The 14,997-nt window shown below is 42.1% G+C and overlaps 1 protein-coding gene across 2 annotated transcripts; it reads right to left on the bottom strand.

Moving 5' to 3' along the window:
* Positions 1-7,409: 7,409 nt before the first annotated feature.
* LOC145952205 (uncharacterized) lies at positions 7,410-12,550 on the bottom strand. 2 transcript variants are annotated; one of them, XM_083064433.1, is made up of 5 exons: positions 9,313-12,550; positions 8,565-9,240; positions 8,413-8,485; positions 8,237-8,332; positions 7,410-8,150 (listed from the first exon to the last, which is right to left on the bottom strand). In XM_083064433.1, exons 2-5 carry the CDS (start codon positions 8,651-8,653, stop codon positions 8,061-8,063), a joined length of 348 nt encoding a protein of 115 aa, XP_082920559.1. In that variant the 5' UTR covers positions 8,654-9,240; positions 9,313-12,550; the 3' UTR covers positions 7,410-8,060. The 2 variants fall into 2 exon arrangements, with proteins under 2 accessions (XP_082920559.1, XP_082920560.1); XM_083064434.1 differs by lacking the exon at positions 9,313-12,550 and having other exon boundaries at positions 8,565-8,904; positions 8,978-9,024.
* Between the last annotated feature and the right edge of the window lie 2,447 nt (positions 12,551-14,997).

Consider the following 14,997-nt stretch of genomic DNA (forward strand, 5'->3'; position numbering starts at 1 on the left):
TGTAGTAATGGTCAAGAAACCGAATGGGAAATGGCGCATGTGTACTGACTACACTAATTTGAACAAAGCCTGTCCGAAGGATGCCTATCCGCTACCAAACATTGATCGGCTCGTCGATGGGGCATCTGGCCACAAATTCCTGTCATTCCTAGACGCATATTCCGGATATAACCAAATCCGAATGCACCCTCAGGATGAAGAGAAAACGGCGTTCATCACCGAAACAGCCAATTACTGTTACCGAGTTATGCCCTTCGGCCTGAAAAATGCCGGAGCCACTTACCAACGGTTGATGAACAAAATTTTCAATGACCACATTGGCCGATGTATGGAGGTGTACGTTGATGACATGGTAGTAAAGTCAAGTAGCGTATCTATACACGCACAGGACTTGACTGATGTGTTTCACGCGCTTCGGCACCACCAAATGAGACTCAACCCCGACAAGTGCGTATTCGGGGTCTCAGGCGGCAAGTTTTTAGGGTTTATGTTGTCCAGTCGCGGCATTGAAGCAAATCCTGACAAGTGCCAAGCCATTCTAAGCATGAAAAGCCCAAGTACCCTGAAAGAAGTTCAGAAGTTGGCAGGTCGGCTCACTTCGCTCTCCCGTTTTCTTCCTTGCCTAGCTGAGATAGCTAGACCCATCCTCCTTTTGCTCAAGAAGACCGAGCGATTCCAATGGACCCAGGAGTGTGAAACATCATTCCAACATTTCAAGGAGCGCCTTAGTACACCCCCAGTCCTTTCCAAACCAGTTGCCAACGTTGACATGATCATATACTTAGCGGTTTCCGACAGCTCAATTAGCGCTGCGCTAATACAAGAAAACCGAGAAGGGCAACAACTAGTGTATTTCATTAGTCGGACTTTGCAGGAGGCCGAACGACGATACCAGTTAATTGAAAAGGTAGCCTTAGGACTCATCTACACTGCTCGTCGACTGAGACAATACTTTCATAGCCACAAGATAATTGTTCGGACCGATTGTCCAGTGGCAAAAGTATTAAGAAAACCAGAGATTGCCGGCCGAATGATGGCATGGTCGGTCGAGTTGTCAGAGTTCGATTTGTCCTTTGAGCCGAGAGGTCCAATCAAGTCGCAGCACTTGGCTGATTTTGTTAACGAGCTTACCCCTTCGGGGCGTTTTGAAGACGAATCATGGACCTTGCATGTCGATGGGTCTTCTAACGCCCAAGGCAGCGGAGCAGGAGTGATACTGGCTAGTCCCTCAGGCGTCACAATTGAGCAGTCCCTTCGGTTCGGTTTTCGTGCCTCCAATAACCAAGCGGAATACGAGGCCCTACTAGCTGGGATGCGGTTGGCAACCGAGATGGATGTGAAGCGAGTCATATGCTGGACCGACTCAAAGATAGTGGCCGAGCAGGTCAATGATAATTTCCAAGTTAAAGATGCGAGCTTATTACAATACTATCATCTATTCCAAAAATTGAAGGATGAATTCAGCGAGGTTCAGGTTCGCCATGTTTTGCGTAGCAATAATGAACGAGTTGATCAGTTAGCTCGGCTCGCCAGCAGCCGGAAGCCGGGACAGCTGCGCACCACTATTCATCTTGAAGTTCCCTCCCCAAGCGTAACAACCGAGTGCATGGCAATAGATGAATCACCCTCATGGACCACACCCATTCGGAACTATATCACTAACGGCGCAGTACCGGCCGACCCGTTGGAAGCTAAGAAGTTGCGAACACAGGCGGCTCGGTACTCCATGATAGCCGAGGACCTCTACAGACGGGGGTTCTCCACCCCGCTGCTCAAATGCATAGATAGTCTCCAAGCAGATTACGTGATGAGGGAAGTCCATGAGGGTATTTGTGGCTCCCATTCCGGAGGACGAACCTTAGCAGCTAAAGTCTTGCGGGCCGGTTATTATTGGCCAACTCTGAAGGGGGACTGCGCCGACTTTGTCAAGAAATGTGTTCAGTGCCAAAAATACGGGAACCTCATCCATGCCTCAGCTGCTGAACTGCATAGCATCAGCTCTCCATGGCCGTTTACTTTATGGGGCATTGATGTACTCGGCCCATTTCCGGTGGCGAAGGGACAAGTTAAGTTTCTCCTCGTAGCTGTCGATTACTTCACAAAGTGGATTGAGGCCGAGCCGCTTGCCTGCATCTCCGCCACTAATGTCCAGAAATTTGTCTGGAAGAACATAGTTACCCGTTTCGGCATCCCATATGCCATCATCTCGGATAACGGCCTACAATTCACGGACAAAAAGTTCAACTCTTTCCTTGAAAACCTTGGCATCCGGCATAGGTTTACATCAGTTGAACACCCCCAGTCGAACGGCCAGGCCGAAGCGGCCAATAAGGTTATCCTCACCGAACTAAAGAAACGGCTCGGTTCGGCAAAAGGGGCATGGGCCGAAGAGTTGCCAGAGGTCCTTTGGGCGTATCGATGTACACCACAATCAGCAACTAAAGAGACACCCTTTCGCTTGACTTACGGCGCGGACGCCATGATCTCGGTTGAAGTCGGAGAGCCATCATTCCGAAGACAGCACTTCCATGAGGAGTCTAACAATGATTCACTCCGAGCCGAGCTTGATGTCCTCGATGAAGCACGGGAAAAAGCACAGATTGTGGCCGAGGCATGTAAACAACGCATGACACGCCGTTTCAATTCAAGTGTTAAGCCGAGAACATTTCACGAAGGTAATCTTGTATGGAGAGCAACCGGGTCAGCCAGACGCAACTCTTCAGAAGGGAAGCTATCAGCCAACTGGGACGGCCCTTTCCGGATACGGCATGTCCTCAACAATGGAGCGTACAAGTTAGAAGAGCTGTCCGGCAAGGTCGTTCCTCGGACATGGAATTCTACTCATTTGAAGACATATTACAGTTGAATCAACATCATGTATTTACATTTCAACTATGATGATGCACTCTTTTCCTTGAACCGGTCTTTTCTCCTCTTAAAAAATCGTGAAAAGAGGTTTTGGCCGGCAAGATTTTTAATGAGGCATCCAATCAATAAAAACACAGTTCAATTATCTTTGACTTACTATACATTTTTAACATTAAAGTTTTTACAAGTCTTCCCTCCCGAGATGTCTCTTGGCTAAGGATGTGACTTTCAATCCTACAAGTCTTCCCTCCCGAGATGTCTCTCGGCTAAGGATGTGACTTTCAATCCTACAAGTCTTCCCTCCCGAGATGTCTCTCGGCCAAGGATGTGACTTTCAATCCTACAAGTCTTCCCTCCCGAGATGTCTCTCGGCTAAGGATGTGACTTTCAATCCTACAAGTCTTCCCTCCCGAGATGTCTCTCGGCCAAGGATGTGACTTTCAATCCTACAAGTCTTCCCTCCCGAGATGTCTCTCGGCCAAGGATGTGACTCTCAATCCTACAAGTCTTCCCTCCCGAGATGTCTCTCGGCCAAGGATGTGACTCTCAATCCTACAAGTCTTCCCTCCCGAGATGTCTCTCGGCCAAGGATGTGGCTTTAATTAATTATTCAAGTCTTCCCTCCCGAGATATCTCTCGGCCAAGGATGTGGCTTTAATTAATTATTCAAGTCTTCCCTCCCGAGATATCTCTGGCCAAGGATGTGGCTTTAATTAATTATTCAAGTCTTCCTTCCCGAGATATCTCTCGACCAAGGAGACGGCTCACGCAAATTAAGTTGTTAATCACCACAAGAGTTCACGCCAGTTATAACATAAAGAACGGAGAAATTTCATTAAAAGAGAAAGGTACATTATCAATAGGCGCTATCGGCCCCATAATACAAAAGAAACATTTAAGACACTACTTCTGCCTCCCCCTGAACTGGACCATCCTCAGGCGCAGCCTCCTCGTTCAGAGTCTCCTCTTCGTTCGGCCCAGCTGGCCGAGCCGGAGCCTCCTCGTCGGCTTCCTGATCAGGTGGAATGGAGGTCATATCCACCAACTTCCCTTGGAAAAAATCTTTTGTCATGTCCAGGTGGAAGTCAGGAGGAAAGTCGCCGAAGTAGCAAGCCTGCCGAGCAGCTTGAGCAAAACCGGCCTGATGCTGACTGAGAACCTTGGCGCGCGCCTTTTCCTGATAAGCACCAAAGGCAGCCTTTTCAGCATCCAGCTCCTTGCTCAGAGCTGTCACCTTATCAGTCTCGCCCTTCAGAGCAAGTTCGAGACGCTGTACCTTTAAGGCCAAGTCATCAGCGGTTCTTCCTCGGCGATCCATCTCGGCCTGATACTTGCTACTAGCCGTCTGGGCGTCGGTCAAAGCAGCCAGTGTCTCTTGAAGAGACTTCTCCTGCTCAGCTAGCTGTTTGCGCAACTCATCAGCCTCACCGTTCGGCTGCATGACAATACTCTGTGCCATGGCCACAGCGCGCACTTGGAACTCACAAAAGAAGCTCTATTTCTGCGCCGAACTCATTCGGCTCAGCAGCCCCTGCCCTACCTCGGAGGTCAGGTCTTGACTCAGGAAATCCTGAGCGTTAACATTGCCAGCCAAGAAACTTGGTGCCGACAAGCTTTCGGGAACAGGGGGGCTGGCCACTCGGCGCTGTTTTGCCCGGCGACTCTCCTCCTCGGCCCTAGAGTCAGGCCTTCTTTTTTCAGGTTGGGGCCGGGTGGTCTTCTTCGGCCGAGACGTGGGTCCGACCCCGCTACCTTGACCAGCTGGTTGATTCACGCGCGCGGCGGGCGCAGGCCTATTCGCGGTATTCGATGCAAGTTGGTTCCGAAGCAAGTTGCGGATATCCAAATCATCATGAGCCGCCATTATACCTGCACATCATTAGTCAAAATCAATGATAACACTTGAATTCAAACAAGTAGGAAAAATACCATACCGATTAATTCTTCGACCACATCGGCCGAATCAAACAATCGGACAAGAGGACGGCATGGTAAGGGCCGAGGCAACTTGTTTAAAAAATCAAGACTTCCTCTCTCCTTCGGGGACATGCGTGATTTGGAAACCGTGTCGTACTTGCGCGGCTTCCGGGTCCAATACAAGGGAAATAGGGGATTCCCTTCGGCATCAAAGAAATACTTTTTTCCTGGTTCTGGCCGAATCACCACCTTCATAAATCCCACTTTAAATTTTTTGTACGAGGTGGTAAAAGGTTGCAGCAAGCAATCATTGTGACGAATCAACGACAGCCACTTAGCCTTTTTCGTTGGCCGAGACGTATAGAAGTGCAGGAATAGATGTGGAGTGGGCTGGAGACCGAGGGCTAGACACAAATGCCTAAACCCTTGCATAGCGGCCCAGGTGTTCGGGTGAAGTTGGCTCGGCGCCACATTAAGAAGTCGAAGTATACTCATGAAGTAATCGTCAAAAGGGAGGGATATCTTCAGATCCCGGAACATATAATCATACACGTAAAAGAATGGGTATTTGGACGACCCTTGATTCAAATAAACGAAGTCTGGATTCGAAGCCCCGTCACCTCGGCACGGTTGGAAAAAGATAGCAGAAGGCTCTTCATCTTCGGGAAAGTTTAAAAACTTTATGGCTGATACGAAGTCCACAAGAGACTTCTTGCTCGTATACCGAGAGTATACACTACCAACTTCACCATGTACCCACGAATACCCGGGAGTCGATATGGGAGGAAAAACTCTTGACGATTCCCCACCCCGACTCGGCTGATCTTCAGAACCCACAGCCGATGCCGAATCATTCCCGCTTTGCGACCGATCGGACCCCGAAGCCGACTCTGCGGAATCGCCCCCATTCGAAGCTGAAGCCGACGCTACCTCCTGGTTCGGCGTCGTCCTTAATCTAGATCCCTCTTCATCCCCAGAGGAGTCAACATGAACAATGTCCAGGTTAGCCATTACGTACCTGATGATTGAACTTGACCAATTGCTGTTGAGTACTCAAAACGCTCTCAAATATCTTCGGCTCGGAGCAGCTAGTAAGTTTGCATGTGGAAACCCTTCCTCCTACACATCTATTTATAGGCGTTCTTAATAGGCAACTGAAGAGACACCCCCTCGTGCCTACCGTTGGATCATTTAGATCCAACGGTCTAGGGCGCGCAACTCTTCGCATGTGTCATTAATGACCAACGGTTATATCCCTTCGCTTCCCACCATAACTTCTCGCGTACGCCATCAAATACCCAACGGTCACAACCCTTCATATCCCACCATCAGTTGTAACCCTTGGCTTCTTCTTCACGACACCGATTCAAAAATCCTCTTTTTATTTCATTAACCTTTCGCGTCGCTTCGTTCCTCAAAGGCTGGGGGGCTTGTGTACCGGAGAGACCGTATCGGTCACGTGGGCCAACACGTGCCATTTCGTCAGACACCCATGCATAGCCACGTACAAGCATCACCATCAACGTCGGCTCGGCATGAGGCCGAGAACCGACATCAGTCTGGTTAATGCAAATATGGACCATCATCACTCATCGATTCGGCTCGGTCAGGTACCGTTCCGACATAGAACATACCGGAAGTATACAGGCTGCCGTATACGGACTAGACGGCTCGGTCATTTGCCGTTCCGACTAGTATTGATTAGCCGGCTCGGCCTCTTGCCGAAGGGTTAAGCAAGTCATAACAAGTAATCACAATCAAGAAAGGTAAGTACATGATTAAAGCCTAAACGACCAATTAGTACCGTATTACCTAATTTGGTAAATATCTGAGAGGGCCCATCACGCTCAGGCCCATGTCAGATGCTATAAATAGGTCACACGTAACAAGGTATGTCACTGTTCATTAATTATCCTAGAATATCGTGCTTATCCTGACTTGAGCGTTGGAGTGCCTTTTGCAGGTGCCTCCCCCCTCTGAAGAATCCGTTTGAAGTATCCGTTCGGCCCTTCTTACCAAGAAGACTACGAGTGTATCCTTGAGCAGGTACAATATTAAATGTTACTAAAGTTCTATTTTATTTTATTGTAGTGCTTTAAACAATGGAATCTGGACTCGGGCCTGCATGGTTTTCTAAGATGTTGGTGCAAGGATTGAATTTGCTTGAAAATTGTGATCGCTTCAGTTTCTCAAATCAATGCAAAATAGAATAGTACACACGAAGCTTTTCCATCTTATTTGGATTGCAAGTGATCTAAAGTGAGGTCAAAGCAGTCAGTTTTACAAATCTCCCATATAATTAAAATAGTATATATTAAATGAAAAATGATTTTTATATTATATATTAGGTTTTAAGTTTATTACACTTGATTGTTAATTGGTTGAATGTCTGCTAGAAAATTGTGATCATTTCAATTTCTCAAATCAATAGATAACGAATATTATAGTATAAACGAGGTTTTTTTTTATTTCATTTGGATTGTAAGTAATCTAAAGTGAAGTCAAAGTAATGAGTATTATAAATTTCACGTCGAATGATCATATAATTAAAATAGTATATATAAATAAAAAATAATTTATACATTATAAATTAGTTTTACATGATTAAATTAAGTTTTAAGTTTACCAAACTTGGATGTTAGTTAAAACATTAGTTGTATAATTTATCCTTATTTATTTTTATTAGTTAATTCTTTTGTGTATACGCATTTTTGTATAAAATTCAAAGAATCGTACACAATAATTAATATTCTAATAAGTTAAATTTAGATTATTGAGTTAGTACACAAAGGGTGTTTTACGTCGTGTATTTTGACCCTTTTACGTCGGAAAAGGGTCCGACGTTACTACGGGAGTCGTAAATTTACGTCGCCTCTGGAAGACGACGTAAATTTACGTCGGGAATTTTTCCAGACCGACGTAAAAAGGGGCAAAATCATGCCACAAATTTACGTCGGACGTGGCCTTGTCCGACGTAAATTTACGTCGGGCCTCATGTCGGACGTAAATTGTGGCAGTTTTTTTTTTTAAAACGTTTGTAAATTGATATACCCAACACCTGCATATAAATATAATCCAGAATACCAAATCTAAACCAGGTAGTCCAGAATAGAAATTCAAATTGTATTTCAAAATTGAATGACAAAAAGAAAATAATATATAAATCTTAAAAAACATAAATTATGACAATGTAAATCCTATTATCCTAAAAAAGCTATAAAACATGTTTGTCAATGCTATCTAAATAACTAACTATCAAACTATAAACATAATATCTAACTAACTAAACTTAGAAAAAAAGTTGCCCATTGTTCTCTTATCTTGAGCATCTCATCTTCGGGCAATGGAGATGGATCTTGAAAGACCTGAAAGGGTAATTTAAGTGTCATTAATATGCAATGTTAATTATTCTAAAGGTAAATATAGTTAAATAAATTTTGATATGAATTACCTGCGCCCAAGAATCAATAATACCCGCAGAAACTATGGCTTTCATCCAATACATGATGTAATAGCCACATTCAAACGAGTCTTGTTGCTTATTACACTAAAATGAGAAACAAATAACTATTAATTCCAAAGTCAATAAATTTAAATATTATTGACGGTATGAATTAATTTGCTAACCTTAGGGTATATGAAATGCAATGACTTTGATGATCTGGCTCTTCCACTTAATATATTAGCTCCAGACACGATTCTAATTAATTGAAATAAAAATAAATGTTAGCCAATATATATAATTACAGTGTTAAAACATAATGAAAAAATTTAGTTACCCATGTAATTGGCTTTTAATTTCCTGGCTTGGTTTTCGATGAAGTGAACAAAACCACACCACGGTATATTCCTTAGGAATGATTACCATTAACTGCCAATGAGACCTACATTGTATGACAAACAAATCAGTTAAAAAATTACCATGATTAAAAAATCAATTAAAAAACTAACCCGTCAATGTATGGAGCCATGTATATATGTCTTCTTGAGTCACTCATCCATGTTTGCATATATTGTTGGATCTGGACCTGAGTGTTTCCTGATTTTTGGATGGATTGAGGCTCAATAAATCCATATACTTCTGCTTGTGCTTGCTCCACACTCAATTTGTCCATGTACCTAACACAAATAATTATTATAAGTTAAATGTAATTATTGTAAATTTAGACTCATAAAAGAAAATATGACTTACATGGCCCACAACTGTATGACAGATATATTTAACATGGAGTTTCCCCCAATAATCTCTAATGCATCAGGCAGAGATATGTATAGTGGAACATCAGAGCTATCAACTCCAAAAACTCTAATGTCCCACTGCAATTGAATTGGTTGCTTCTTTAATCGTGGTAATTTGATTAGAAGCTTAGATATGGGATCATCCTCAGCTTCTGCGATATTAGCATCATGAACATGAGGTTCTCTCATGACCTCCTTACCACGATCGATAAAATCCTAAAGAAATAATCAAAATTAGTTAAACAATAATAGAATTATAAGAATCTAAAAGAGCAATAATATAATTACCTTTGCCCGTGCTGAAAGCGGCATGACCAAACATTTTGGCCAAGCTAAGAATGTGCCGGTTGCCTGCCCCACTAGTTGAACCTCTGTATTGGGCAAAGGCACTGGAGCAGCAGCATCTTGAACTTGGTCAACCACAACCCGTGTCTAGTCTGGCTGTAGAGGGACACCATGGATGGTTGAGCCACCCTCAAATACTCGGCCAATAGCCACTAACCGTGGGGGGTCATCCTCAACATATAACTCGCACTGGTTTGGTACATCAGTGTGAGCATGTTCCCCTGAGGAATTTGGAGCAGCACAACTCCCTTTAGTGCTGACTCGAACACCATCATGAGCAACTGCAGTCTGTTGCTGAGAACGAGCCAAAAGTTCAAACTTCTCTTCAAACTGTTTTTCAATATTCTTCAGTTTCTCTTCAAACTGCATCTCCAATCTCTGCTCCAATTTCTGTATAACCTCTTGACTGCAAGAGTCGACAGTGTTCCTCGATGATCGGCCACCAAAGAAATCTCGGTGGCTCCAAGAACCACCAACACCACGCACACGACCTCCGTGCTCTGGCTTTCCTATGGCCGTTGTGAGGATATCATTCCGACCATCGGAAACAAATGAGCCCTGGGTGCTCTGCTCAACTAAATCCTCCTGCAACAATAAGGAAGATTAAAAAATCTTATGAATTAAATGAGTTGAAATGAAGAGTCTTAATTTGTATATTTTTACTTACTATTTTATTAGCAACGACCCTTGCAGACTCAGAAGTCATTTGCCCATCTGGTTTTGTCTGGGCTGCTATCCACATCTCATGGCGGGGAGGTGACTCCACACGGTCAGCATCCTCAACCCCTGCTGCCTGTGCCCTAGCCTTCTTCATTTGCTTTTTTTTTTCTTTCATATCCCCCTCTTGACAATAGATGAGGTGCATCATTCTTGGCTTGTCGTTCTTGGGCAGCTATTCTTTTAGCCTGCAATAATACAAAAAAAAAAATGAGATAAATTAAAATATACCTTAAGTATTTGTGTCAATGTAAAAGTTATCAATAACTAACCTGCCACGAAGGGTCCAATCGAGTGGCACAAAATTGCATCCACTCCTCATCAGTGATCTGGTACTTTAGACAGGGAGTCTCATTTTGGCGCTCTCCAAATACATACTCTCGTGTCAAGAAAGTCTTGAAGTCTCTCCACCTGCTGGCAAGGGCAGATAACATCTTCCTCCTCATGCCCTCAGTGTTGGGAATGTCAAAATTTTGCTATGAAAATAACAACAAATAATAAATAATGTATTTAAGTTATATAATATTGAAAGGATGTGAAAGTATATACCTGAATATCCTGCCACATGAGGTTCTTATCAACCTCCTGAACGTCATCCCATGATGGAATGATAATAGAAACATGTCGTCGAGCTAGGACTTCCAAATAGCTCTTAAACTTGGCAGCATTTGGGCCTGATGCCTTGCCAGAACGAGGATCCACCTCAACCGGTGTCCTCTCCTTGGCAATGCGCCCAGCTGTCAACCCAGACAATCGAGTGACAGATCTACCTTCCCTCCTTCCACTGCCAGACCCAGAATCCTCCATAATTCTGAAAAAATTAAACTGTCATTATTAAAACAATGAATTAATTGAATAGACAAATAAAGTAAAAAAGATAATAACAATATAGCAACAAAATAACTAATAAAAAAACAAATAATACATAAACAGAAACCTATTAGGTTGGAATGTTTTCCCATATTCCTTCATCATGATCACTTCGAATAGCATGTATTTCATCCACTTCATTGTCTGCAATAGGACCAAATGATCTGCTTGAAAAAGACGGTGTCTCATGCATATCTAGAGACTCATCTTCGTGAGTTCCATGCATGGTTCTTCCTTCGAGGACCACTGACCATTTCTCATTACATGGATCCTTTACATAAAAAATTTGTCTTGCTTGATATGCCATAATAAAAGGTTCATCCTTATAGCCGACCTTATTCAAATCAACCAAAGTAAACCCTAAATCATCTGTTCGCACACCTGTATTGCCATCAACCCATTTACACTTGAACACAGGCACTCTAAACGTAACATAATCAATTTCCCATATGTCTTCTATGACTCCGAAATAACTCATGGATGCTGTAATGGGATTTTTATCTTTTGAACTAGCAAAGTGCACAGCCTCAGCCTGAATTGTAACCCCACTATTTTGTACTCTACTTTTGTCATCTTCTGTTTTTGTATAGAAACAATATTTGTTAATGTCATACCCACCAAATGTAATGACATCGTTGTTAGGCCCACGCGCGAGTCTCAAAAGTGTATCAGAAGCATTAACCTCACCATAAACCTTTTTCTTAAACTAAGCTAAAAAACTCTTGTTATGTTCATTCAATACCCATTTCTCAGTCATCCGAGGGTGTGCTATCTTGATTTCATCTATGTGTTCTGATATGTAAGGAATTACTTCATCAGTGTTGTTCAATATGTACAAATGTGCTTGGTCAACTTCTGTTCGACTCACAAAAAAATTGATGGTAAACTAAAGGTCAATGCCTAAAAAAGTCTCTTCTTTAATGCATCTGGAACGGCCCGTACTGAAACTAGAACGGGATGTTCCAGATCAACAAATTACAACAAAAAAAATTCCAGCAGAACGGGCCGTTCTCCATGCAGAACGACCCGTACTGCTTGCAGAACGGCCCGTTCTGCAAGGAGAACGGCCCGTTCTCCTTGCAGAACGGGCCGTTCCAGAGGAACAAATAGCAAAAAAAAAACAAATAAATTACGGGGACAACAAACTAACCTCAAACGACCAACGTGCTGACACTTACAAACTTGGATACGTTGAATGTAGCCGTAAACGCAGTGGGAGACTCAAGTAATTCAGAGGATTTCGTATAAACTGTGAGCGCGGGAATGAAAATGGGACTTTGGGGGCAATATAGGAGAACTATTACGTCGGATAAGGCTTCGCCGACGTAAATTTACGTCGGCCTTGGTGGACTCCGACGTAAATTTACGTCGGACGTGGGTGGGACCGACGTAAATTTACGTCGGACTAAAGGGGACCGACGTAAATTTACGTCGGAATAGAGGTACCCGACGTAAATTACCTAATTTACGTCGGTCTACGAGAGGTCCGACGTAAATTAGTCTCCACTTATTTACGAAACTGCCACCGCGTTTTTACAACGTCGGTGTTTGTGGTTTGCGACGTAAATTGGGTGACGTAAATACCCTTTTTTGCACTAGTGTACGCTCAAAATTTACAACATTTGTAATATTTGTTATTATGTAATTAAAGCATTGGTTACATAATTTAAAAGATTATGACAGTACATAGAAGAGAAAGTAAAAGAAAATTATTTTTTGTATATTCATCATTATCGGATACACCAATAGAAGGGTTATATATACAAGAGCTAAAACTTCCAATGGAATAACTAATCCTAATAGAATCTAATTAACAGAAATATTAAAATAGAATAACAGATGACAAAACAACAAAATACTTAAACTACTAACTACTTTATTTCTATATTTCTTTTCTCTATTTTCTCCAATACCCCTCGCAAGCTGGAGAGTATATATTTAGAATTCCCAGCTTGGATAAGAGGTAGTTAAAAGAAATAGGTTCAAGAAGTTTAGTAAGGATGTCAGCCAATTGTTCAGTGGAGCAGATAGGGAGCAAATGAAACAATTTTTCTTGAAGCTTTTCTCGAACAATGTGGCAGTCAAGCTTAATGTTCTTGTTGCGCTCATCGAAAACAGGGTTAGTAGCAATATATTTGGCGGATTGATTGTCACAGTACAAGAGAGTAGGGGAAGTAAAAGGAATGACAAAGTCATGGAGAAGATAAGTGAGCCATTGAATCTCACAAATTGTGTTGGTTAAGGCACGATATTTAGCTTCGGATGAAGACCTGGAGATGGTGGACTGCTTATTGCATTTCCATGAAATCAGTGAATCTCCAAGGAAAATGCAGTAACTAGAAATAGAACGACGAGAGGTTAGGCAAGAACCCCAATCTGAGTCACTAAAAGCCTTCAGTTGTAATGGAGATTGCGCAAGGTAGAAGAGACCTTGACTAGGATTCCCTTTGAGATATCGAAGAACCCGGGTGGCTGTCATGTAATGAGCAGTGGAGGGAGAAGAAATGTGTTGACTTAATTATTGCACAGTAAATGAAATATCTGGTCTAGTTGTTGTGAGATATAGAAGCTTGCCAACAAGCCTTCTGTAACCAGCAGGGTCAGCATAGGGAGTACCATCTGATTGTGAAGCTTTGTTGGTTTTCACCATAGGAGTTGGAACGGGTTTGGTTGCAAGAAAACAAGTGTCAGAAAGTAAATCCAATGCATACTTTCGTTGAGAAAGATGAATACCAAGGTGTGACCAGGCCACTTCTAAACCAAGAAAGTACTTGAGGTGACCAAGGTCTTTGATCTTAAATTGAGCATCTAAAATGCCCTTTATGGAGACAATTTCAGATGAATCAGTGCCACCAATGATTAAATCATCAACATAAACAAGAATCATAGTAAAATGATTATTAATGTGCTTAGTAAATAGAAAGTGATCATTAGGAGATTGTTTGTAATTCATGGTTTCAAGAAAATTAGATAATTTGGCAAACCATTGCCTGCTAGCTTGTTTTAAGCCATACAAGGATTTGTGTAATTTATATACAAGGTTAGGCTTGGGAGAAGTTAAGCCTTGTGGGATTTGCATATATACTTCTTCATTTAAATCCCATGAAGGAAATCATTATTAATGTCAAGTTGATGAAGTTCCCATTTTTGGCAAGAAGCAATAGCAAGAAGCATTCTCACAGTAGTTATCTTGGCAACAGGAGCAAAAGTATCAAAATAATCTAATCTTTCAATTTGATTGTACCCTTTTGCCAGCAAACGAGCTTTATATCTTTCAATAGTGCCGTCAGATTTATATTTTATTTTATAGACCCATTTAGAGCCAATAGGCACCTTACCAGTAGGCAAATTAACTAATGACCAAGTCCTATTTAGGCGCAAAGCATCAAGTTCATTTTGCATAGCCTTAATCCAATGTTCAGATTTAATGGCTAGCTCTAAATAGTTCTTTGGTTCAATTAGAGAGGAGATAATAAGAGTAAAATGTGAATGTGTAGGAGAAAGATTGCTATAAGATAGAACAGTGCTAAGTGGGTACCTGGCATCTTTAAAGATAGAAGTGTCATGACCAGTTAACAAATTACAATGATAGTCGGTGAGATAGGCGAGTGGATATTTGGTTCTAGTTGATCTTTTGATAATGGTAGGGGTAGCATCAGGTGAGTTGCACTCTAATGGAACTTGAGACTCATCATGATGGTTTATGTTGTTATTATGATCATTAGAAATAACATTAATGTTGGTATTATGTGTGGAAACATGAATGTCAGCAAATAAGAAATAAAAATTGTTAGTGTTAATCATATCATGATCAAGATCTGAAGCACTAACTTTGTTATGAAAAGGAAAAACATCTTCATAAAACAAAACATTCTTGGATATAAAAATGTTTCTGGTGGATATATCCATCACAAGATATCCTTTAGTGCCATGCTTGATGCCTAGAAAAATACCTTTGGAGGCTTTAGGATCAAGTTTGTTTCTATTTTGGGACAATGTACCCGCAAAACAAAGACAACCAAATACCTTTAGATCCAATAG

Source organism: Cajanus cajan, chromosome 9, assembly GCF_000230855.2.
Source record: "Cajanus cajan strain Asha chromosome 9, NIPB_CcT2T_4, whole genome shotgun sequence".
Classification (NCBI taxonomy): domain Eukaryota; kingdom Viridiplantae; phylum Streptophyta; class Magnoliopsida; order Fabales; family Fabaceae; genus Cajanus; species Cajanus cajan.

Bases quoted from the DNA above. Each gene is read 5' to 3' on its own strand.
- LOC145952205 (XM_083064433.1), bottom strand. From the start codon at position 8,653: ATGGTAATCATTCCTAAGGAATATACCGTGGTGTGGTTTTGTTCACTT. The intron at 8,486-8,564 runs GTAACTAAATTT...TCAATTAATTAG, and splicing joins ATTAAAAGCCAATTACATGG to AATCGTGTCTGGAGCTAATA. The intron at 8,151-8,236 runs GTAATTCATATC...TTACCCTTTCAG, and splicing joins TTATTGATTCTTGGGCGCAG to GTCTTTCAAGATCCATCTCC.